The 22,466-nt window shown below is 39.9% G+C and overlaps 2 protein-coding genes and 1 long non-coding RNA gene across 4 annotated transcripts; 2 read left to right on the top strand and 1 right to left on the bottom strand.

Annotated features, from left to right (window-relative positions):
• The first annotated feature begins 1,802 nt into the window (after window positions 1–1,802).
• On the top strand, window positions 1,803–10,972 carry nrde2 (NRDE-2, necessary for RNA interference, domain containing). Its single transcript, XM_044143230.1, has 19 exons — window positions 1,803–1,951; window positions 2,199–2,304; window positions 2,448–2,651; window positions 2,745–2,885; window positions 3,211–3,470; window positions 3,577–3,797; window positions 4,053–4,277; window positions 4,467–4,656; window positions 4,811–4,944; window positions 5,689–5,809; window positions 6,178–6,356; window positions 6,464–6,635; window positions 7,126–7,346; window positions 7,522–8,008; window positions 8,982–9,370; window positions 9,461–9,603; window positions 10,228–10,369; window positions 10,552–10,623; window positions 10,712–10,972. Exons 1-19 carry the CDS (start codon window positions 1,891–1,893, stop codon window positions 10,835–10,837), a joined length of 3,594 nt encoding a protein of 1,197 aa, XP_043999165.1. The 5' UTR covers window positions 1,803–1,890; the 3' UTR covers window positions 10,838–10,972.
• On the bottom strand, window positions 7,239–11,508 carry LOC122846341. Of its 2 annotated transcripts, none has more exons than XR_006373220.1 (4): window positions 11,107–11,508; window positions 9,476–9,633; window positions 9,316–9,372; window positions 7,239–7,340 (listed from the first exon to the last, which is right to left on the bottom strand). It is a non-coding gene; the product is annotated as an uncharacterized LOC122846341 (long non-coding RNA). The 2 variants fall into 2 exon arrangements; XR_006373219.1 differs by having other exon boundaries at window positions 11,118–11,507.
• A 1,152-nt stretch (window positions 11,509–12,660) lies between these two features.
• Window positions 12,661–20,994, top strand: LOC122846339 (calmodulin-1). Its single transcript, XM_044143229.1, has 6 exons — window positions 12,661–12,796; window positions 18,492–18,522; window positions 18,623–18,766; window positions 19,482–19,588; window positions 19,666–19,801; window positions 19,895–20,994. Exons 1-6 carry the CDS (start codon window positions 12,794–12,796, stop codon window positions 19,921–19,923), a joined length of 450 nt encoding a protein of 149 aa, XP_043999164.1. The 5' UTR covers window positions 12,661–12,793; the 3' UTR covers window positions 19,924–20,994.
• Window positions 20,995–22,466: the final 1,472 nt, after the last annotated feature.

Genomic DNA, 22,466 nt, shown 5'->3' with positions numbered 1-22,466 from the left:
ATTTGTTTCAGACGCAGAAAGCTGTGTTGTTAAAAAAAATAACAAAAAAATACTAACAGATTACAATCAATTTCTGTGGCTAGTCCCAACACTGCATAAAAATATTAAAGAACTGTTAAAAGGTAATCTCTGTGTTTTGAACCTTTAAGCTAATTAACCAGGGAATTTGTGCTTTCATCCTTTTTGATAGATTGACTAATAATTTGATATGCAAACTGGTGTCTTCAGTGCTGAATTTGCTGTCCACATGAGGAACATATAGTCAGGCCTCACTTCTTGGAAATACATACCTTGTATTTACTCTTAACAATCTGGAGGGTTCCTACTTTTTTTCCAATTGAAAATTCAACAATTTTCAGTGCAGTAATGTAAATCTTATGAAGATCTTATTTTGAATTTAAAAATCTAGATAAAGAAGGAACATGGAGGGCGTGCTGTGGTGGCGTAGGGGATAGCGCGACCCACATATGGAGGCCTTCAGTCCCCGACGCGGCCATCGCGGGTTCGATTCCCGGACCTGGCGACATTTGCCGCACGTCTTCACCCCCTTCCTGTCAGCCTACTATCATAAAGGACACTAGAGCCCACAAAAAGACCCCCTGGTGGGGAAAAAAAAAAGGAACATGGATGGATATAGCATTACAAACTAAAAATCTGTCCATCACATTTCTGAGCCAAGTTAATTTTCCTCAGTGCTTAATTCGATTGATTTCTGTAGTTTTTTATATCCATAGGAAATGGATGTATGTACAAATGCATGTAGAGGAATGAGGTCTTTCAAAGTAGTGGCACATTCCTCTAAAAAAGCAGGTTTTCTGGTCCTTTATTGGAAAATGAGCTAATTGTCTTGCAAAAGTCTTGAGCATTATGCCGCTGTAAACAAGCAAATTCTTTGGTCTAGAAGAAGACATTAGATCCGATGAAATTCTGAGTGCTTGGTTATGCACCTTTGTGTGGAAAGAGTAAACCACAGCACAGACTAAATGTTTACAAAAACTATTTAAAATCTTTGAACGAAGCATTAAGTGAGCAATGTAGTACAATCAAATCAATAAATACATTACAGACAGAAAATTATTAAACCTCAAAAGATAGACTAGCTTGTCAAGTAAAAGGAAAAGTAACAGGTTATGTGAACAGTCAATGTCATTCTGGTCTTACTGGAAGAGTTACATAAAAAAAAAAAAAAAAAAAAACCTTCACAGCCCCACTGAAAAATGATGAGCAACCAAATAAAAACAGCACACAGGTAAAAACTTTCTTAAAAAATATTCAAGAAGATTTGCATGCGCTCCATAATAAAAACCGATAAAGAATGAAACTATAGTTAAAGCAAAATCAACAGCAGATTAAACAACATAAGATGAGTGACACTTCACACACTTTTTGTGTGAAGTGTCACAATGACTGGCTCCTTAACAGGAAAATAAGCCTACAACGGCATGTCTGGGGTTTATCTGGCGTACTTAAAAAGCAAACAATGTTTAAAACGCAACTGTGATTGTTTAAATTTTAGTGATGACAAATATCTAAAAATAAGTGTACATATAAAAAAAAGCAAAATCTACTAAAAGAATGTAAGGTAAAATAATCATATAAATTTTTGACTACATATTTTTTATTTTATTTTTTATACTTGTTCTTTTGTCTGTTTTATTTTGTTTAATATTTTTAATGTAGCCACATTGTGATCTTGTCATAAAATTGATGTTAATTGTATATTCTACTAATTACATTGAATGACATTTTCGATGCATTTGTATTTTCGTTTATATAGTGAAACAATTAACATAACAAAGCCACATAATAATCTCGTCTATCGGTGAAACAACCGCCACGTGACGTCATACCCCTGCGACTGTTTACATCCACCGTTTGTGCGACGCTATCATGGCTCTTTTTCCAGCGTTTGCTGAAGTATCGGAAAACAAAGTTGAAGATTCGTCGAAAGGTGGTCATTCATTGATTCATGTTACGCATGTTTTACGTTTTAGTGGATTCGCGTTAACATCCTTTTGTCTTTACCTGAAAGAAAACTAAGCTCGTCAGTTGTTGAGACTAAACATTTGCAACGGTCTCTAACGTCATCTCTCATTCGATCACAGCTAAAAGCAGTTTACATTTCTAATCAGGAAAAATATTAACAGTATAAATAATAATAATCATATAGTCATTTTAATTGTGTGTTTTCCCTCCAGAATTAGACTGGCTGAACAATAAGAGCTTTCAGGCTGGAAATGCTCTTTCCCTTCACAGTCGCTTTTTAGAAAAGTCCACTGAAAAGCCAAACCAGAGGGAGGAAAGGTAGGAATGATCTTTCTTCTGGTATCTTAAGTTGTCACTACAGCAGCATGTATGACTCTGACAGCTACATAAGGTTCTGAAAATGCTGTATAGAACATTTGAATGATAACATTTTACAGTTGATGTTTCTATTTTTGACTCAGTGTTGGAAAGGATATTACATGCTCTGATGGGGAAGGGAGTGAGAAGGATGATGGGCCTCCAAAGAAGAAGAAAAAGAAGAGTGAAAAAAAGCGGAAAAAGAAGAAAAAGCACAAAAAGAAGAGTGGGAGGCCTTCAGACAGTAGTGGATCAGACTCTGAAACCATCTATCCCAGTGATCTCAAGACAGAAGAGGAGGGGATTAGGTGAGGAGAAATACTCCTTATTTTTGTAGAAATTAAAAGCTTTTCCTCTGTTATGCATTTCTGTTTTTTTTGTGTATGTGTGTCTCAATGCAGGCAACAATCTGCTTCATTAGGAACTCGTTTTTCATGGTTGGATGACCTCCAATCGCCTACAGAAAATCTGTTCTGTGTGGACTGTAAACCGGACCCGGCCAACTGGACTTATAAGTCCCTGTACAGAGGAGACGTGGCTAGGTAGCACACACATTCTCACGGAGATTTCTTTAAACTTTGTTTTGTTTAGTTAAAAAAGGATCCTAAGAGCACTGGAAATTTAAGTCCTGAAAATTGTAGAATAAAGACATAAAGAATGTGTTAAAACCCTGACCATTGTTTACCAATTCATGTTAGCTGTAAACATATTGAGTGTAGTGTTCAAAATCTAAAAAAAAATCAAATCAATCTGAAATCAATCAAAAACAGAAATAAAAGACAGCATGACACTTTTGAACAACGTCGCAAACTAAATTTAAAATAAGACAATTAACCGCAGCTTTGTGACAACATGCGTCTCTCTCAGGTATCGGAGAAAAGGAAATTCCTCTTTAGGTCTGGACCTTCGCAGGCAGGGAGTCAGCTGGGAGGATTCTGAGACAAAGAAGAAGAAGAAAGTCAGGGTCAATGGGAATGCGGCTGACAGATACTATTCTGTAGCCACTCGAAAGCTGCTGCGGGCTACGCCTCCTGTTCCTGTGACGCCAGGAAGTGGGGATGCACTCAACTCAACCTCCTTCCTCCCTCTGGGTGATGCTGAACGGGACAACACAAGACATGAGTTAGGTAATGATTCAAGGATGTTAACACTAAACAAAACATCACTGACTAAGGACAAAAGTCCTTAAATGTTTGTTTTAAACATCTTTTTTTTTTTTCGGATCTTATTCAGATAGCAAAGCACAGATGTCAGTAAACCCCCTTGGCGTGTATGACGCGTCCACCTCCCTGTGGATGCAGGGGAAGGGACCACTGCTTCAGGACGACGTGAAGCAGGTCACAGAAACAGAGAAAAAGTCTGAGTATGTGGTTGGAAGGACCGAAGAGTTCAACAGGCGACTCAGGGAGCAGCCAGCAGATACACAGCTGTGGATAGAGTTCATTCGCTACCAGGTAATTGAGAAGAATATGTTGTTATATAAATTATAAAAATCTCCATCGAACCTAAAGGATAAGATGTGAAAATAGGGCACTGTTTTCACAAACACGCTCTTCCAGTTTCAAAATAAACCAAAGCTTTCTTATACATTTCATTTTTGTACTTTTTGTACATTGATAGAACTTGTGGAATATAAATTTATGGAAAAGAATAATATAATAGTAATAATAAAGTTTGCTACTGTATCTGGACTTCCTCCTCTCTTCTAGGATGAGCAGAGTGCAGCTGCATTTGGAGGTGATGAGGAGCAGCAGGGCGGTGATTTAGCGGAGCGCCGCAAGTCGTCCTATAGGGCGATTCTGGAGAAGAAGCTGAGCATTGCAGACAGAGCCGTGGAAACCAACCCCACTTGCGTCGCTCTGCAGCTCGAGAGGCTCCGGATCTGCCAGGATCTCTGGGAACCCTCCACTTTGGCTAAAGAATGGAAGAAACTGGTAAATTTTTTTGGTTTCGTTCACTTTTTGAGATGTTGGCTGATTTTTTTTTTCTTTTTTTTTATGCATTTGTGGGCAATAATTAATATCTTTAGACAAATTATTCTCACTCCAAGTACTTAGAAATATTTAGGCATCCAAACTAGAGTAGAAAAATTGCTGATTGTAGCTTCTTATGTTGTATTCTAGGTGTTTCTACATCCAAACAGCGCCCCCTTGTGGAGGAAATATCTGCTTTTTACGCAGAGCTACTTCAGCAGTTTCTCCGTGACAAAAGTCAACTCTGCGTACGGAAAGTGTCTGAGCACGCTCAGCGCTGTGAGAGACGGCAGCATGGTATCCCACCCAGCTTTGCCTGGAATTGAGGAGGATATGCTGGGTAAGATTTCTTGACTACCTGGGACTATACATAGGCTTTCATTTAATTTCCTGCTCAGTTTGGTAATTTTCACTTTCATAAAGTGATTCAGAGCAGCATTAAAACCTTTGTCCCCAAATGAGCTTATCTTTTTTCTTTTTTTTTTTCTGTCCAGATATCTTCACCCAGCAGTGTCATTTCTTGCGTCAGTCTGGTCACTGTGAGAAGGCGATTTCTCTGTTTCAGGCCATGATCGATTTTAGCTACTTCAAACCTGACAGTGTGAAAAAGCTCTCCACAAAGCAGCAGGTACACACAAACACACACACACACACACACACACACTTGCACAAGAACATTATAAAGAACAGTAAAAACATTAATCTGTTGCCGTTGGGGACAACTGAGAAAACCTGCTTGAATTTGTATAGAACTCTATGTATTAGTGGGATAATTGATGGACACTGAATGTTTTCTTACTCACACACCTTCTTATAGGATCATCTGACACTCATAACACTGTGAACTCAGTGGGAACACTGATCATCATTTTTAATAATGATGCTCATGTACAAATTATCCAGATTCATCGGTTCTTTTTCTTCAGAAGCCAGATGGATGTTCCAACTGGACAACAGTCACAAACACACATAAAATGGCTCTGGAGAGGATAATACAGGCTAAACACCAAGCTTCTGAAATGGCTGTTGCAAAGCCCCACTAGTGGGGTTGAATCACTTTATGAATCACTTTGAGTTTAAAGTCCAGCCACTTTAAACTCAACCAATTCTTCCTGCTGGTTGCTACGAATGTTTTGTGACTCTGGTGTACCTTTAGGAGACATTTAACCTCATTTTTGTGAGACTGTATAGATTAGTGATCATCCACAATGAATCATCTGGCTGAAGGTGATCTGGGTGCTAATATTTGCAACTGAAAATGTGGAACTATCCGTTTATTTGGTTGCATTCCTGAGTCATGTTGAGAATATTTTATTTAGAAAAGGAAAAAAGAGGCAAAAAAAAATTGTACTTTATGTTCCTGTTTCTGCAGGTTGATTTCTTTGAGACGTTCTGGGACAGCGGAGAGGCGAGAGTTGGGGAGATAGGAGCCCGAGGCTGGAAGGCCTGGATGACCCAACAAGAGCGAGGAGGATGGGTTCAGCCCCCTGCAGGTCAGATGCTTTTATTCACTTACAACTCAGTAAATTGGATTTTACCGTTCACTGAGACTCGTTAGTCAGATTAAAAGTACCTTTTGAAAATAACAAACTTTAAATAGGTAGAAAACATACTTATTAATTAGTCCATATTTTTGTATTGTTTTTTTTTATTGGTCTAATGTGTTAGTGTGAGCTTAAATAATTAGTTTTTATTGACTGTGATTAATTAATCTAAAGAAAGTGTTTGACTAGGTGAATTGAGTTACTGAAATATATATGGATATTATATTATTATAGTATATGGATAAAATGGGGATGAGTTTGGTTTGCAAATCCTTTAATTAGATGTTTCCGTCTGCTTTCCGTTTCTCCACACATAGAGGACGAAGAAGAGGAGGAAGAGGAAGAGGATGAAGAAGAGGTGAAAGACCGGAGTCAGCCCAGAGGGACTGTCTGGCTGGATGTGGAGTCGTCCCGTGAAGCAGCTCACTGGTTGCCCTGGAGACCTGACAAAGCCAAAGGCCAATCAGAGGAGGACTGTGAGGACCCTGACAGACAGGTGCTGCTTTCTGATGATCTGGTGACGTTTGAAGTTCGACATTGGAACAGGTTTAAAGATATTTACTTCATTGAAACATCTCTGTTTCATCCTTTTTCCATGTCCAGGTGCTGTTTGATGACATCGGCCCATCCCTTATTTGTCTGACTTCACCAGAACTCCAACTGCGGTTTCTTCTCAGTTTCTTGGCATTTCTGGGTTTTCCGGTAGATTTTGTGCTCTCTGCTGCCCCCTATCAGCCGAGCATGCTCCTGGAGAACCTCTCACTACTCACTCAAGGTAATAAAATAACTGGAAGTTTTCTAAATATTTTAATAAATTGTAAAGTGAGTTGATATCCTTGAATAATCTATACAGTTTGCATGAATAAATCGGTCTCATAGCCTGTTAAAAATCTATCAAAACTCAGTTATGAAGGCTAGATCCTTTATCTATCTAAATACCACCTATCAATAAGAGACACTTTGACACATATTTACTGATATTTAAGATGTTCTTTGGAACATGTTAAATATCAGTAACATGTTATAGTATTTAAGCTATAAGTAGCTTAAATACTAAGCTACTTATAGCTTAGTATTTAAGCTATAATAGCTTAAATACTAAGGATGAACTCAGTGTGAGTGAGAAGTTGCTGTAGGTAATCCGGAGCATATTTTATAGGTACTTAAAAGCCGATACATGCATATAAGGTTAGATTAAAGGAGTTTGCGATTACCTACAATTATCATAAGGACCATTACAGATGTATTTCCTTCATGTCTCACAGGTGCAGAGCTCCAGCGTCCTCTGACTTCCTTTAACCTCCTTGAGACGGGGATTAACCCTGTAGGTCACATGACCACTCTCCAAGGAACAAGGAAGTGGTTGGGGCTTGGAAAGCAGGGTGAGAAGTTTCTCTCCAACGTGTTCAGCATGCTGCAGCCTTTCCTTCCTCCTCCCCATCGAGCTGTTCTGTCTCTCAGCTGGATGCTGTACGAGAAGCTGAAGGTAGACCCAGAGCAGTGCAGAAACAAGCTTAATACAAGATTAGTACAAGTTACAAAACTCACAAAAGAAATTATACTTCTTGAAAAACATAGAAGAGGAAGTTGAAGGCGGTTGTATACCATCATAAAGTAATGCCTTCAAACTTTTCAGTCACATATTTTACTGTATTTGTTAGGTTTTGCACTGTCTGCGCAGCGGCAACAAAAAGCGGCTTCGTGCTCAGGGAAAGAGCAGCAAGCGGGTTGCCAAGAGACTCCTCAAAGAACCCGACAATCGCTCGTCCCTGGTGCTGTGGAGGGAGTACGCACACCTGGAGTGGGTGCTGGGCAACCTGGACGAGGCTCGGAAGGTGTTCTCCACGGCGACGGCGATGGGAGGAACCAGGGGCCTTAGTAGTCCTGCTCTGTGTGAGCTGTGCCTCCTGTGGTCCCAGCTGGAGGTGGAGAACTCGGCGAAGGAGCCGGGAGGAGTTGCTGATGTAACGACGTCGCCAGCCATTGCTGTGCTGACCAGACTGGCAGAAGGAACGTCTTCGTCTTCATCCTCCCAGACCTTAACCCCAGTTTCAATCCTGAAGGCCAGGAGATCGTATGATCAGGCTCTGAGCTCCAGCCTGTCATCTCTGGACCAGACGATCCAGAATCATCAGCTCGACGGAAACGGTGAGCGGTCTGTGTTTTATTGTCTCCATGTAGAGACACAAATTAAATCCAAGGAGAACGTTTCGGTTTGGTCTGATTAGAGCACATACGTCTGAGAATTACCATCCAGATTTCATTGTCAAGGTTTCAGTCACATTCTGACTGTTGAGATGAGAAACGAGTCGGTGATAAACCAGAATAGAATAACTTAAGCTCCACATAATCATAAGTAATAACTAACGCAAAGACTTTTAACAAAAATTTGTATTTCTAATCAACAAACAACACATATTCCAAATTCTGCTAAAATAATAAATCATATTAATTATTAAAATATTTTCTATTTTAAAAAATTATTTTAATTGCAATTAATAGATTTAAAGAAAGTTTTTTTTTTTTTTTTTATGGAGCACATTTTTAACATTTCACAGAATATTATTTGCAAGTCAGAATTGATCAATTTTGATATTTTAAAGAATAAAAGTAAATCCAAGAAGCAGTTTTCAAGGAAACAGTGAATTAATCAGGATTAATCGTGTTTTTTGGATTGTATTCTCATCTGTCTAACACAGATCTGTAGAATTAATAAATCATTTAAATAGAACCTGCTTGATAACATGAAGTAGACTAAAAGATCTCAAAAGGCCAATAACCATTTCCTGAATTTCAAGAACAGACGGGAAAACAAAATCTTTGACGTCTGTTTCCAGGAAGTCTGAAATTATCTAATAACTTTGTTCCTTCAGGACTTGGATACTAACTTTTTTTTTTTCCTGAACAAATGAAGCCTTCAATAGAAAACAGCTTCTATTTTTTTTAATCTTATACTATGTTTCTTTTTCTGTTTAAATATAAAACATTTGGGTTTGGCAAAATGAAAAGAAACATTAAAAATATGTAAGAGGGGAAAATGCTTTTTCATAACCTTTGAGGTCGGATTGGTTACTTGTTTGACATTCCGGTAACATTGTTTGGTTTTTCTTGCTTGTTGCAGAAGCCCAAGATGAGCCGCAGAAAGAGAAGCTGAGGCTAAGAGGCCTGGCTGGCTGCTATGCTCTGTTTCAGTACTTAACAGTGAGCGTCCAAGCTGCTAATGCCGTCTACAGCCAGGCCAGAGAGAGGATGGAGGACCTGCACCGCTCATTAACACCTGAAAGGCAGCTCCACCACGATGAGGCAACCAGCCGGCCAAGTCGTTCCGTCCTCAGCCATCATGTCAGGTGGTTGGCTTCAGACTGTGAGGCTCTAGCAGAGCAACAGGCGGCTCTGCTGAGATACAACAATAGTGTCGGTGTGTGTCCTTTGGCAACACTGAGGCAGATGCTTACCTGTTCCCTCTCAGCTTGGCCCTGCAGCGCCCCCCTGTGGAGTGTTTACGTTCAGGTCTGAAAAACAAAACAAAACCACATCTTCCCCCTTCAGAGGATAAAATTAAAGCAGTGGTCAGAAATGATGAGCGTCTGTGTGTTTTAGGTGGAGAACCATTACCATAGCGCCGGCCGGGCACGCCGGTTTTTCCACTCTGTAACCAGAGACAACAGCAGCAGTGTGGTACCGCGTCTGTTTGCTATTGTTGCTGAACAGCATAGGAAGCAGCTGGTGGATGCAGCTCAGAGGTGAGGCTGAAAGTGATGATGAGTATGTCCCTATAACAAAAAAAAAAAAAAAAAAAATACAATCAAAGGAAAGTACACCTTCCTCCATTTCTGGGCTTTTACCTAAAAGGACATAATCTGGTCTTTACAGGGTTCAATCCCAAACAAAAAAAAACATTTAGGACAACTGATGACCTTCCCAGAAAATGTACCCAAAGTTCAGAGCTTGCAGTGCTTGCAGAAATAATAAAAAAAAGAATAATAGCCCTGAGAAAAAGACTCAACACTGTTAGAGTGGAGAGTACTTTATTACTTCAATGCATGTAGGTTCAAGTTAGCATTAACTTCCTGAATTGTTAGAGAAATTTGTGGTATTTGCAAATGCAGAACCTTGCAGTCACTCTGTTGTCTTCGCTAGTATTCAGGAGTCAAATGTGAGACCGTCAGTCCAACAGCTCGGCGGAAGCACTCATACCAACTCTAGGTTATGATGATGGTTTTTATTAATCAGACTGAATGTTTTTATTTTGGCCTGAGACAGAAAACCCTCGGACGTAAACAGGGTGTGCATTCTTTTAGCAATGACTGTATAAATAAAAACTTATTATAAACAAATTTAATCAAAAATATTAACATCATTTGAAGGTCTTGTTGCTCGGATGAGGCCCTGCCCATACTACCAGAAAATGGTCTCAGCAACCGAATCCGCGGACTGTTCGAGAGCGCCACATCAACAGAGATGGGTGCTCATTGTCCTCTACTGTGGAGGATGTACATCCATTTCCTGGTGAGATGATAAATGTCTCATAACATATGCAAAGACACAATTAATACCTGTCAAGAACAGCTGCAACAACTGTGCATATAGTCATCTTGATTAACTTCCAGCCTAGCTAGATTAATTATCTTGTTTTATTATATAAAATTTTTATTTCATAGGAAATATCTTGTGTTTCTGTGTCAATATAGGTGTCAGAGGGGAAGGTCGATAAAGCCAGAGGGATATTTTACAAGGCATTGCAGAACATTCCCTGGGTGAAGGTAAAACTCAGATTAAAAGTTACTTTAATTTTACTTATGTATTTAATTTATCTTCTCTTTGTGCTAACACTTCGTATATATTAAACAGGGTTTGTATATGGATGCGGTGCAATTGTTCCCTGACCACCTGCAGGAGTTTGTGGATCTGATGACAGAGAAGGAGCTCCGACTAAGACTGCCTTTGGAAGAGTTGGATATACTGCTGGAAGACTGAGAGCACTCAAATGTTTTGTTTGTTGAATGTTTACTTTGGTGTTTTCTAAAAGAAAATACTTTAGTACAAAGTTATAATATACTCCAAATTGTTATTGTAAAGATCTTCTCGGTAATAAAAATAGTTTCTATGTTTTTTTGTGTTATACGTTTTTACATTGTAAACTAAGTTTAAGTAGAGAATCTCACTTTTACTTTTTTCCCGTATTTCCGTGGTAAGTCTTATTCCTTCTTTCGGTCTCAGGCTCACCACTTTATTAGGCTACACACCTGTAGATTACCTGCGAGTCATCACCTGCTCTTTTTTCTACTACGTTGTAGCTGTGGAGACGTTGCCCTCATTGCCGCTCCGTGCTTTGACGCATTGCAGATCCTTCTGAGCCAATCACTGGCCCCTTTACACTGGTAGAGTATGCGGGTTTGTCTTATCCAATCAGAGAACGTCTTTCAAAAGCAAAGCCAACGCGTCCTCAGCTCTCCGAGTTTGGGCACTTAGATCCGTATCCTTCCGCTTGAATAAAAGTAGGCGTAACATAAAATAGTCCATCACTCTCGAGTGACCGTGCAAGCAAGGTGACCAAATAAGCGCATGAGATTTTTTCCCCCCAAAACTTAAGTATTGTTATAGCAATAGACCTAAACGTGTTTTGTTTCTGCAAATCGGTGTTTCTAAGATTAGTGTAGCACAAATTAAATGGATATTATTATACCTAAAGTTACATGCATATGTTCTCAGGCTAAGAATCACACTTAAATCAAACAATATGCATTATTTCAAAAGGAAGCCACCCATGTAACAATGTGGACATTATATGGAAGTCAAAATCCTCTACAACACCCCTAACCTTTTTAAAATTCACAGGCATCTGGAAAAATAAAAACAATTGATTAAACGGCTTTCAGAACCAATTTTAGGTTTGGTCCAAGCTTGAATTATTTGATAAATAGCCTCAAATATGATTTTAGAATACTTTAGAATACACGTCTCTTGGATTAAAAACAATCTCAAATCATCAGTCCTCCACTATTATGTTTGACAGTTGGTGAGTTGTTTGAGTTTACTTTAGGTGTTTACTTTTCTCTGGGCCTGGTGCTGTGCATTGTGACCATACACCTTAGCTTTCTGTGAACTCTCACAACACACTTCTAAAAGTGCTGGGGTTCTTTCAGATGCAATTTTGCAAGTGGTGCCACAATATTGTTTTTTATATAAAGATGCTTGTTTTTAGTACTTTTTTACGTAATTGAATATTTTAATATAACTGAGAGACTGTTTATTCTTAGTGCTTAATTTATTAATATAAGGCATTTACTTCCACATAGTAAAAAAGACACCACAGACATTTTTTTACATTAACAAACTACAGAAACGAGTAAATCCATAAATGAATAAAAACATGGATTAAAGTAATGTTCAGTTAATATAAGTAGGCTACCTATAAAGAAATAGTTACAATAATGATGCTATTTTTATTCATTGTTACAATAAAATGGTGAAGGTAAAAACTGAAATTAATCCAAGGAACCAGTTAGTTATGGCTTTTGTGCCAGTGCATATTATAAGAAAATAATTTAGTATAATCTCTTCTGTACAGAGACTAGGACCGCCGGCCCCTATGTAGGACCGTCCAGAATTAAGAGGAAATATTTAAACAACGTCACATGGTATCAACCATAAAGTAAAAGCTTGTGGTAGTTAATGAAATTATCCAATATACCCTGAAAGGAAGAAAACATATTAACGCTTTCAAATCCCATCATGGCTTCATGTTTTAACAGCGTCCCAGAAACTGAGTAAAGTTGTACTCCTCCATGGTGCGGATGAATACAGTGAACAGCAGAGTTGTGATTCGCCAAGTCTCCCCGCCTTTAGCTAGCAGCAGCAACACTCAGTGGCACCCGTCCATTTCCTCTCTTCTCAACCGCCGGCAGGCTAACAGCTCAAACTCCCGCAGACATGGTGAGTATCTAACCAAGTGCAATTTGCTAATGTGTACGAATTGAAATTATGATGTTTTGCGGTGACTTTTGAGGTCCATTTTTGGTTCGGGAATATCGTTGCTAAAACATCCTGGTGCCTCTGATTCGCACACGGGGCGAGCCAGGCAGACGCGGGTGGACCGACTTGAACCGTTGACGCTGTGGGTTATATCAAAAGCGTCTCACCATGGAAGTACCGCAGAATAGCTCTGTTTGTGTGTAAAATGTTACCCTCACTCATAGGTTGTGGCCGTTCTGTTTGTTAGCATCACAGCTATTACCTCACCCCGTCCAATGAATGATTTTCCGGCATTTGACAGCCGCCTTGTCAGTCAACGATGCATTTTTTTTCCTCTGCATGAACTGTAAAAAAGGTTTTCTTAAGAAAATGCTACAATTGATGTTCGCCCCGAAGCCTTCATATTAATAATACATGTGAGAATTGAGCATATATATAAAAAAAGAGCTAAGGTTGAGTGGGGTAATGTTCTCTACGTTTCTGAAGTCATATTTTGTAATGGATGTCAAAATCAAGCATGTTTCGTAATATGTTTAACTATATTTGGACATTATAATCACCCACAGACACAGACTGAAATTGAATCTTCCTGCTTCTACCACAGAATTGAATACGCTGTGTGTAAAAATTCATCTCGCTATCTGCGGAGCGAGTGAAACAGAGCCTGGATAGGTGGAGATATGTATACTCTGGAGACGAGGGGAATAAAGTGAGGATCAATGTGTTTGAATGAGATCGACAGCTGGAATACAGAAAGTTGAAGTGCCTGGGGTCAGTAGCGACTCTTGCAGTAATGACGCCCTGGGTTTGTCCGTCTTCCTGCCGCCCACCACACATTAATTGATCTGAGTTGACTGACCAGTTCTTTTCAACTCATCTCAATCCTAAGTCCCAATTTCAAGAAAGCATTAAATTTCACCCCTTTATTCGTTTTTACACACTGAAACGATGTTTTAGCAATATTAGATTATATTTTAAACTATTTGATCATTGTAGGATTGTGGAATAAATATGTGTAACCTAGTCAAATTCAGCAGCAATTTTGTTGCTGAATTAGTAAATCTAATGACGACTTTTAAACTTTGACTTGAAAACAAAGTTTTTGTTTAGGTTCTACACTATCCTGTCATTCATACATTGACTGAACATGCAAAGCAAAAATAACTTGGGGGGGGTGGGGGGGAATACAATTTATGTAATTTCCAAGCAAGTATGTGGAGAGGAAATGATCCCTTTTAATGGGAGGGAGCCACCATGGCTCAGGGAGACCAGTCATCTGCTGTGACTCACTAGAGGCTGAGAGGGCATATTGAGATGATTGTCAGGAGTGATGTGTAATAGTTTATTACCAGCTGTAGGAGTGAAAAGGAAGGTTTACAATCAGGTAGCGAGCAAAGGTTACCCCATGGAAAAAAAAAATCAGGCTGCTATATTTGCGCATCAGCCATTAAATAACCCAAAAAAAAGAGGAATATTGTGTCGCTGTGACTCAAAGAGCTACATAGGACGGCCAGAAGAGCCCCAGTCTGTGTGCGAGGCCAGAATGATAATAAGGTATCAATCAGCTGTAGCAGTAAGCAACAAGCTCCAACCAGAAAAGGTCTGGTAGTAATTAGCCCTGACCTTCTCATCTGTGCAGGGGAGTTTCTCTGATTTGGATGCAGAGAGAAACAAATATGTGAACAAGGATTCACGCCAGCAAACCTGAAACGTCTCCGCCAGCAGGTCTCTAGAGGACAAGGAGAAAGTAGTTGCTGCAAAAAATCTGATTCCAGGTTGGGAGGAAAGTGTAGATACTGACCAAATAAATTTTTAGGAATGTCATTAGCCTCTGAGAAAAGGATTTAGTCAAATCCGTGAGGCTGGTGATTTTGACCGACTTGGGGATTTGGTACGAATAGAAAACAGTGAGCAGAGCAGAGACTGTTCAGATTGTCGTTGAGATGAACAAAAGTGTAGGGAATTTAGATGGGAACATCTCTGAGGGAAAGGTTGATTGCCGAGGCTCAGATGGGTTGGATATGTGCAGGGGAGGGAAACAGAGTAAGATCATAAAGATAAAACAGAAACGAGGGGATGAAAGCAGAATGCAGAGAGTGAATGAATGAAAATTTATTTGCGAAGTCTTTAGAATAGAAATTACCTTATTGCCCCTCAGTGGATAAATTCGAGTGGCAGATATTCAAAGCATGTAGATTCACATAAAGATAAAAATGTAAATGTTTTTTTTTTTGGGGAGAAAACTGGTGATGTTTGCTACTCCCCACAAAAAGTTACATTTCTGATAGTCCGCCAATAAAGTGTCCATCCACTTCATAAGAGGAATGCAGACAGCAGAGTAAAACTTGTTCTACAATGGATAGAACAATAATGAGGCCTGTGTCAGTAATCTGATCTCGATTTCTTCACAAATGCCCGATCTGTTTTCATCTAGCTGTCGTAAATAGTTGGATGAACTGGATCAGTACCAGATCATGCCTTGGACCTTTTACAGATGGATTAAAGTGATCTTGAAGATGAATGGATTTTTATGGTTGAAGTTGTGTCTTTTTTTTCTGTTTCCCCTTAAGTATAATTTGATTTCTATATTCTTGTTTTACTAAAAAAAGTGAAAATGTAGGTGTTTTTTTTGTTTGTTTTTTTTTCTTATTCTACAAGAAATGAGTTGTAATGCTTTGATGGTTTATTTATAATAGTTGTAGCTATTAATTAGGAGTCATCTAAGCAAAAGCTCACTTTAGATTTCCAGTCCATGTCAGCTGGGAAACAAGTGTCTGTATTTGCTTGGTGGCGTCCTTAACAAAGCTATTGATCTTTGATTTTATAATTGCTAATTCAAGATTCATTTCCATTTCAGTTTTATAAAAAGTTGTGCTTTTTTTTGCAACCATTTGGAGGCAATTAAAGAGTTAAAAGTCGGCTGTACGGACTCCCTCCTCGGCTTGTACCATCTGCTGGAACAGGAACATGATCTCTTCAGCGAGACATTTCTCTACCTTAAGTGAAGTCTTAGCAGCTTGTCAAACATCGTTGAGCGGATCAGTTATTATTCTCCAGCAGCTGCTTGGTTGTAAAAATACCTGTGTGAATTAATTTCTTATTTCCCAGCCACCTTTATTAATAAACTGGTTTCAGTGCAGTGCTCTGACTCAAAGGCGTTTTATAATAGCAGAGGGTTAAAATCAGTGTGTGTTCTGGTTTGTTTGTTGGAGACAAGCTCATAAATGGAGACTACAAGGCTGTTGCCAGGTAATAAATGACAGATGTAAAGACTCTGCTTGGTGTTCTCAAAGCATCACAGCTCCTTGTGAAACAGGCAGTTAGGAATCCCTGCCACAAGTTTACTATTTCTTTTGAAGGTTAAAATCAAATGAAGGCTGGATACGTTAATGTGGGGCTGGGAAAGTATTGTAAATTTTCATTGAAATTTCAAGTTTTATTGTCAAGTAAGACTGTTTTTATTAGTTAGATGTTGCATTCCCTTGTCATGACAGTCTCTCACTCCTCAAAAAAACAATGCCTGAAACTCTGGAGGTCAGAGAATATTGGAAGCTTTACTGAAGAAAATGGGGATTTATTGCAGCAGAAAGCATCAATGCAATATTTACCACTAATATTGCTGCTGCGTGACTTCTTCATGTTGTATATCCTTACTACAATGCAGTTTTGCTTTGTGTCATTTAATTGCATGTATTACAGTCCCTACAAACTATTTTGGAATAAGCAGCTCTCAGAATGGAGAGGAAACCCTGATTCCCATTTCATCCTCTTCAAGCTACTTTATATTCATGCAGATTTTTTGAGTAGTTTTGATAAAGTAATGTTATGAGCTGGTCATTTGTAAGCATATTTCATAGTGATTCGATCTAATCAGTGTCAGCTGCTTTTTGTTTTTTGTATTTACAGTTGCTGTATATTTTTTATTTTATTTTTTTTTTTATCCCCCTGTGATAAATAACTAAAGTAATAACTCTCCAGATTACTGTGCAGCATGCCAGGTAGGAATTATAAAATGAAGATTTGTACGAGTTCAGGGCAGTGAATAAAAAAAAAAAAAAAGTTGGTTAACTTAAATCAATCTTAACTGTCCTGAGAGTGAATACCAAAACAGGTTTGCGTGTGTGTGTGAATCACACATTTAGTGCCTGCGGATGAAGTGACGCTCCATGCAGCGCAGGAGGTTGGCTGACGGCTAACTGATCCCTCCCAGGAGATGCAACTGTAGCTGGGAGCTGACAGGCTGCAGATTAGCACATACATGCAGACACAAAGAAAAGGCTTGTGACCCCTTCTGGTGTGGACACTTTTTACTCTCACACACTTAAAATCAATTTCCTGACATGTTTGACCGACCCTCCACCAGCATGGCCTCCTGGCCTCTGCCCACACTCTTCATCTGTAGAGCCCATGCAAAGGCCGCACACTCCGCCAGCGGCTCCACGGTTAAGCCGTGGCGTTTGCAGGCGGTACTAATCCACACTGTGCCACCAGCGTGGTGTCGGACGCAGCAAGGGAAGGGGAAAGGACAGCGTCTGGACTCGTACGCCCACACCTGTAAAATGATTGATGGTTGCACTTATTGAGAGACGGATAGATGGACAAGTTGCCAGGACGGCGTCAACAGAAAAGCCAGCCGTTACATCAGCTTGTCATCTAGATCAAGGAGGAGAGCTGCCACCTGTCAGGTCGCTCCGATCCGCTGGGATTGTAGAAACCTCTGTCATCCATCAGCTTCTAGAAGGACTGATAGACGGGTCTGGCCATTTTCCAGCCACCTTTTCACCGTTCAGGCGTTCGTCTAACAAACCCAGGAGGATTAAAATCATCCAGCCACTTAAATATTTTTCTTTGACATAATTATTGGGATGACAGGATATGCTGCTTCTCTGATACTTGTCAATTTGTTTGTCAATTGAGACTGAATGATAGATGTCTGGCCATTATTTTTACCATCCAGCCATAACACGGGATATTTGCCCTTCCTGCCACTGTTCCCTCATTATGCTGCCTCACAAAGTGGCCATGTACTCAGCAGAGGATGAGCTGGTGAGCCTTTCCACGATCTATGAGCTCTTAGACGAACAGCAGCATTATTACATGGAGCTCATCCTGCAGCAGGAGAGGAACTACAGGGCCTTCCTGCAGATGTTGATGGACACTTCTTCCAGCCGCATGGACAACCTGGTGCGTGAAATGCAGGACCTGAGAAACAATCTACAGAGGACCAAAGCTGAGCTGGCGGAGGTTAAGAAACAGGGCGTGCAGAATAGCAAGCAAGCAGAGTTCCTGGCTGAGGGCTTGGTGATGGTCCAGGGGGCGCTGGATGGGGTCAACATGAAAACCAGAGACACTAGTGGAGGAACAAAAGGAAAAGTTCTGGATGTAAAGCAGAGCAGAGGAGGATCAGTGTTGAGGTTTGATGGGAGAGGGGTTGGAGGCACAGGAGCAAAAAAGCCAGAACCAAAAGCTGCAAAACTGGTGGCAGACCTCACAGATATCCGCTTCGAAGATTTTAAGGTTGTCAGCAGCATTAAGGGAGTCTACCTAATGGTTTGGTTAATGGAGGCTTTTATGCAACATGCTTTGTTATTGTCCATGTGTGACTGACTTCAAAAAGTCTGTTCTGAATCCTCAACTCTGTTCTGTCTCCTTTTAGGCTGACCAACTAACAGAAGAGCAGATTGCTGGTAAGACGAGTCAACTCAAACCCTGTTTCTCAATCTTCAGGTTGAAATTTTAGTTTCAGTATTTTGTCTTCACTGTCATCTTCTTTTTTTTTCTGCCCAGAATTCAAGGAGGCCTTCTCCTTGTTTGACAAAGATGGAGATGGTACCATCACCACCAAAGAGCTGGGCACAGTCATGAGGTCACTGGGTCAAAACCCAACTGAAGCTGAACTCCAGGATATGATCAATGAGGTGGATGCTGATGGTACGCCGATTTCTTTAAACTTTCTGCCGTTCAGAATCTTTTCATTCAGCTTTTTATTCGTTTTCATACAACCTGATGTGACGGTGTGTAGAAAGAACCCACCAAAAAAATAAGGCAATTTTTAGACTGCTTCATGTAAAGTCAATGAAACATTTTTAAATGGAATACAAAGCATAAAATGTACAAAAAAAATTATGATAAAATGTATTATAAACCAGTTTGAAAGAACATGTATATATTAAAGCCAAAAAGATCAAATTAATTATCCTGTCAAGCAAAATAAATCTTTCATTCTCCTGTGACAGTCATTCAAATGTATTAACACCTGTTCATATAATGCTGTGGTGGAATCCTGTTTCTCCTGAATCTACAGTCAACTCCACTGACAAAATGAGTCAACAGCTCACACTGGCATTGAAATATTGTTTGTCAATATAGAATGTGCCCCCCTAGGACTATTTCTATGAATGCCATCGACTTCAAGCACCACCAGACACATTAATGGTTCCTAATCCATTAAACGGTTTCATTAATTAGTGTAATTAAAAATAATTTAATGTTGGTGAAAACCGTTTTTAAAACAATAAAACATCACAGAAAAACAAATTTTATCCCAAAATACACAACCTGGCCAAATTTAATGTTTGCAAACTTGCAAAAATAAAACTGCACAAAAATCCCCAGGGACCCATAAGGCCTGTCTTGTGTCCTCCAGGCAATGGGACTATCGACTTCCCCGAGTTTCTAACTATGATGGCACGAAAAATGAAGGACACAGATAGTGAGGAGGAGATCCGGGAGGCCTTCAGAGTCTTTGATAAGGTGGGCCTGTGTGTGTGAGAGCTGACGTGACAGAAGTGTGAATGTTATAATTGACCAACCGGGTGCGCCTTGTCCAGGATGGTAATGGATACATCAGCGCAGCAGAGCTCCGTCACGTAATGACCAACCTGGGAGAGAAGCTTACGGACGAAGAGGTCGACGAGATGATAAGGGAGGCCGACATCGACGGCGATGGACAAGTCAATTATGAAGGTATCCAATCTAAAATGACCATGTGTAGCAGCTTCTGCGACTTGCAAATAAAAACATTATTCTGATTGTTTTCTCTGTCTCTCTCTTCCACAGAGTTTGTTCAGATGATGACCGCCAAATGAACTGAACTTACAAAGAATCAGTCAAATGTTTCACTTACCTCTTATTGCAAAAATCTACATTTAATCATACTGTTCTGTATAGACAATTTAAACTGAATGTTGGAATAATGAAAATCTGTCCATATAAACAAGTTCAAAAAAAAGGTAAAGGCAAAAAAAATCCAATAATCTGCATGTACTGGCTTGTATTCCCCATCCCCTCTGCGCTGAGCTGACCAATCACATATCGGCTCGTTAGACGAGCAGCCTCGTGCAGCCGGCTGCTTCGGCCGCTGCTCCTCTGCTTCTTGGTTCCATCTGCCTGATGTCATGATGATTTGGGCGGGTCAACTGCCTTTTCTTCTATAAAGTCTTGTTGTTTTACTTTCCCTTCATGCATGCAGCGTTAACATGGGTAACTGTTGAGATCTCGGTGACAGAGAGCTGTCGTTGGACCTCAGAGGTGAAGGGGGTGGATGGGAGGGAGCGAACCAATGGGACGTTCGCTTGGCTAAATAAAGTCAGTGACATATTTTTAAGAAAAATTAAAATGGAATAAACTAATTTTAGATTTGGTTCACATCATGTCTATTAATCACTTTATCCTTTTGTGTGTTTACCTTTTTTTCTTTTCTTTTTTTTGAGGGTGAAATGCCCCTTTGGCAGTCTTTGTCTTATCCAATATGGAGGGATGTGTGGGCTTTAAAGGTGGTTATACACAAGCACAGCTTCTGAGGCTACATCTGCACCAACGCTTGTACCAGTGTGAGTATTAGCTCGGATGTTTACAGACGCTGAGTAACGTGAAATCTGAGTTGTCTCGCTGCAGACGGGTGCAGGCTGCTGCCTCGAAGGCTGTGCGTGTATGACTCCACGTGGTGGGGCGAGTTTCAGCTTAATGGGGGACAGGGTCGGCGCTTTGCAGCATTTCTACCTTGTTTTTGTGTGTGAGTTTGCCTGTGTGCGCGTGGGTGCAGCGAGGCCCGGCCCGGTCCAGTCCAGCTGTCCTGTTCGGTTCAGTTGATCTGCATTCCAAGATGTACAATGCTAGTCTTTACATTTTGTTTTTCCAATAAAATCTCATGAACTAAAGGCGACGGGTGTTTGTGTATTTGTAGACGAGCTGACGTGTTATATTTTTGTTTGTTTTTTTTTTCCTCTGTGGGGGTGGCGCAGCTTTAAGATGACTCATCAAAGCCTCTAACTGTGTGTGATGTCTTGCTGAGCCCACCGAACACTTTTTTTTTTTTTTTTTTTTAAAGGAACCTCGTTTATCAGAAAACACTGAAAGTTAAGTGCCGCAAAAGCACCATTAAAAGAAGCTTTGGCTTTTTCTTTCTTTTCATTTTTCCCCCCAAAGAACAGTTATCGAAGACTAACCACAAATTATTCTGCAGTTCATCAGGGTGTGTGTATGTGTGGTGAAAAAATTCTCCGGGTTGCCACAAATGGCTGCCGATGAGCTGTTGCTAGGTAACAGAAACACAGATGGAAATGGAGGAGAAATGGGCAGCAGAAAACCGTGGGAGTAAGAGGAGAGGTTTGACAATTATAGAATCAGAGATCCAGTATCATAACCCACAGAACTGCCAGAAACGACATTAGTTTAAGTGTGATTCTCATCAGTAGTAGATCTGGACTCTGCAAGAAGATATTGGATGTTTGTATGATTGGGAATCGGACAGGATAAGTGTAGGAGGTGTTGAATGCATTTCTCACAGTAGCTGGAGTTATGTAACTGTCTGAAGAGTATTTTTACACAATACTGCTCTGTACTGGCATTCCAGTTCAGAGTTTCCAATGTACCGCAATATATTCTTTAATGGAGACAATTAATTACTTTACATTTTCCTACTGACAGAAGACAAAACTGGGTCAGGTTTTCAGGATAGTCAAAAGAAAATGCACCCTGTTTCAATTCTAGGATTCTGCCATCAGAACAAAAATCGGGATGGAGATGTTCTTTATGAGGCTCTGACGTTTAATCCTGCCCTCAAGTTTCAGAAAGCACATATTTCACATCAACTAAAAATTAAACCAAAAGTTGAGGTCTGGACTTGATTCCAGTTTCTCTTGGCTCCTACTTCTCTACTTATCTGCAATTGGTTTATAAAGATGTGACTAGTTTTTAGTCAGTGTGGCTAAAAAAAGCGAAATGTAATTTAAATCTGTTTGCTATTAACCTTCAGAAAATCACTAATCGTTAATTTCGTCTTCATAAGAGGTGACCAGAGCATTGTGACATCTCGATTCTTCTTTTTGGCAGATTTTAAAAAAATGTATTTTGTAGGTTTGCTGAAGACAAAATTGGGTTGTTGTTGAACCAGTTTAGGCCAAGCCCAGACCATCACCTCTCCACCACCATGCTTCACAGTTGTAATGAGGTGTTCTGTTGATGCTGTAGCATCTAAGAGTGGAGCTCTATTTACATCTCTTGAGGAGAGCAGAGTCTGACCTTGAGGTGAATTCAACATCCAATCTCTGTGGATCATTTTTCTGTAGAATGATGGATTTGAAATAGTTTGGAAATATGCTCATAACCACACCTGGATTATGTAAATCTC

This window comes from Gambusia affinis, linkage group LG16 (assembly GCF_019740435.1).
Source record: "Gambusia affinis linkage group LG16, SWU_Gaff_1.0, whole genome shotgun sequence".
NCBI lineage: Eukaryota > Metazoa > Chordata > Actinopteri > Cyprinodontiformes > Poeciliidae > Gambusia > Gambusia affinis.
This window is presented reverse-complemented; position numbering and strand designations above follow the sequence as displayed.

Excerpts from the sequence above, each read along its gene's own strand:
- nrde2 (XM_044143230.1), top strand. The coding sequence starts at position 1,891 with ATGGCTCTTTTTCCAGCGTTTGCTGAAGTATCGGAAAACAAAGTTGAA. Across the intron at positions 4,945-5,688 it reads AGCTCTCCACAAAGCAGCAG|GTTGATTTCTTTGAGACGTT; the intron begins GTACACACAAAC and ends CTGTTTCTGCAG. Across the intron at positions 8,009-8,981 it reads TCATCAGCTCGACGGAAACG|AAGCCCAAGATGAGCCGCAG; the intron begins GTGAGCGGTCTG and ends TGCTTGTTGCAG.
- LOC122846339 (XM_044143229.1), top strand. Across the intron at positions 18,523-18,622 it reads AACAGAAGAGCAGATTGCTG|AATTCAAGGAGGCCTTCTCC; the intron begins GTAAGACGAGTC and ends TTTTCTGCCCAG. Across the intron at positions 19,802-19,894 it reads TGGACAAGTCAATTATGAAG|AGTTTGTTCAGATGATGACC; the intron begins GTATCCAATCTA and ends TCTCTTCCACAG.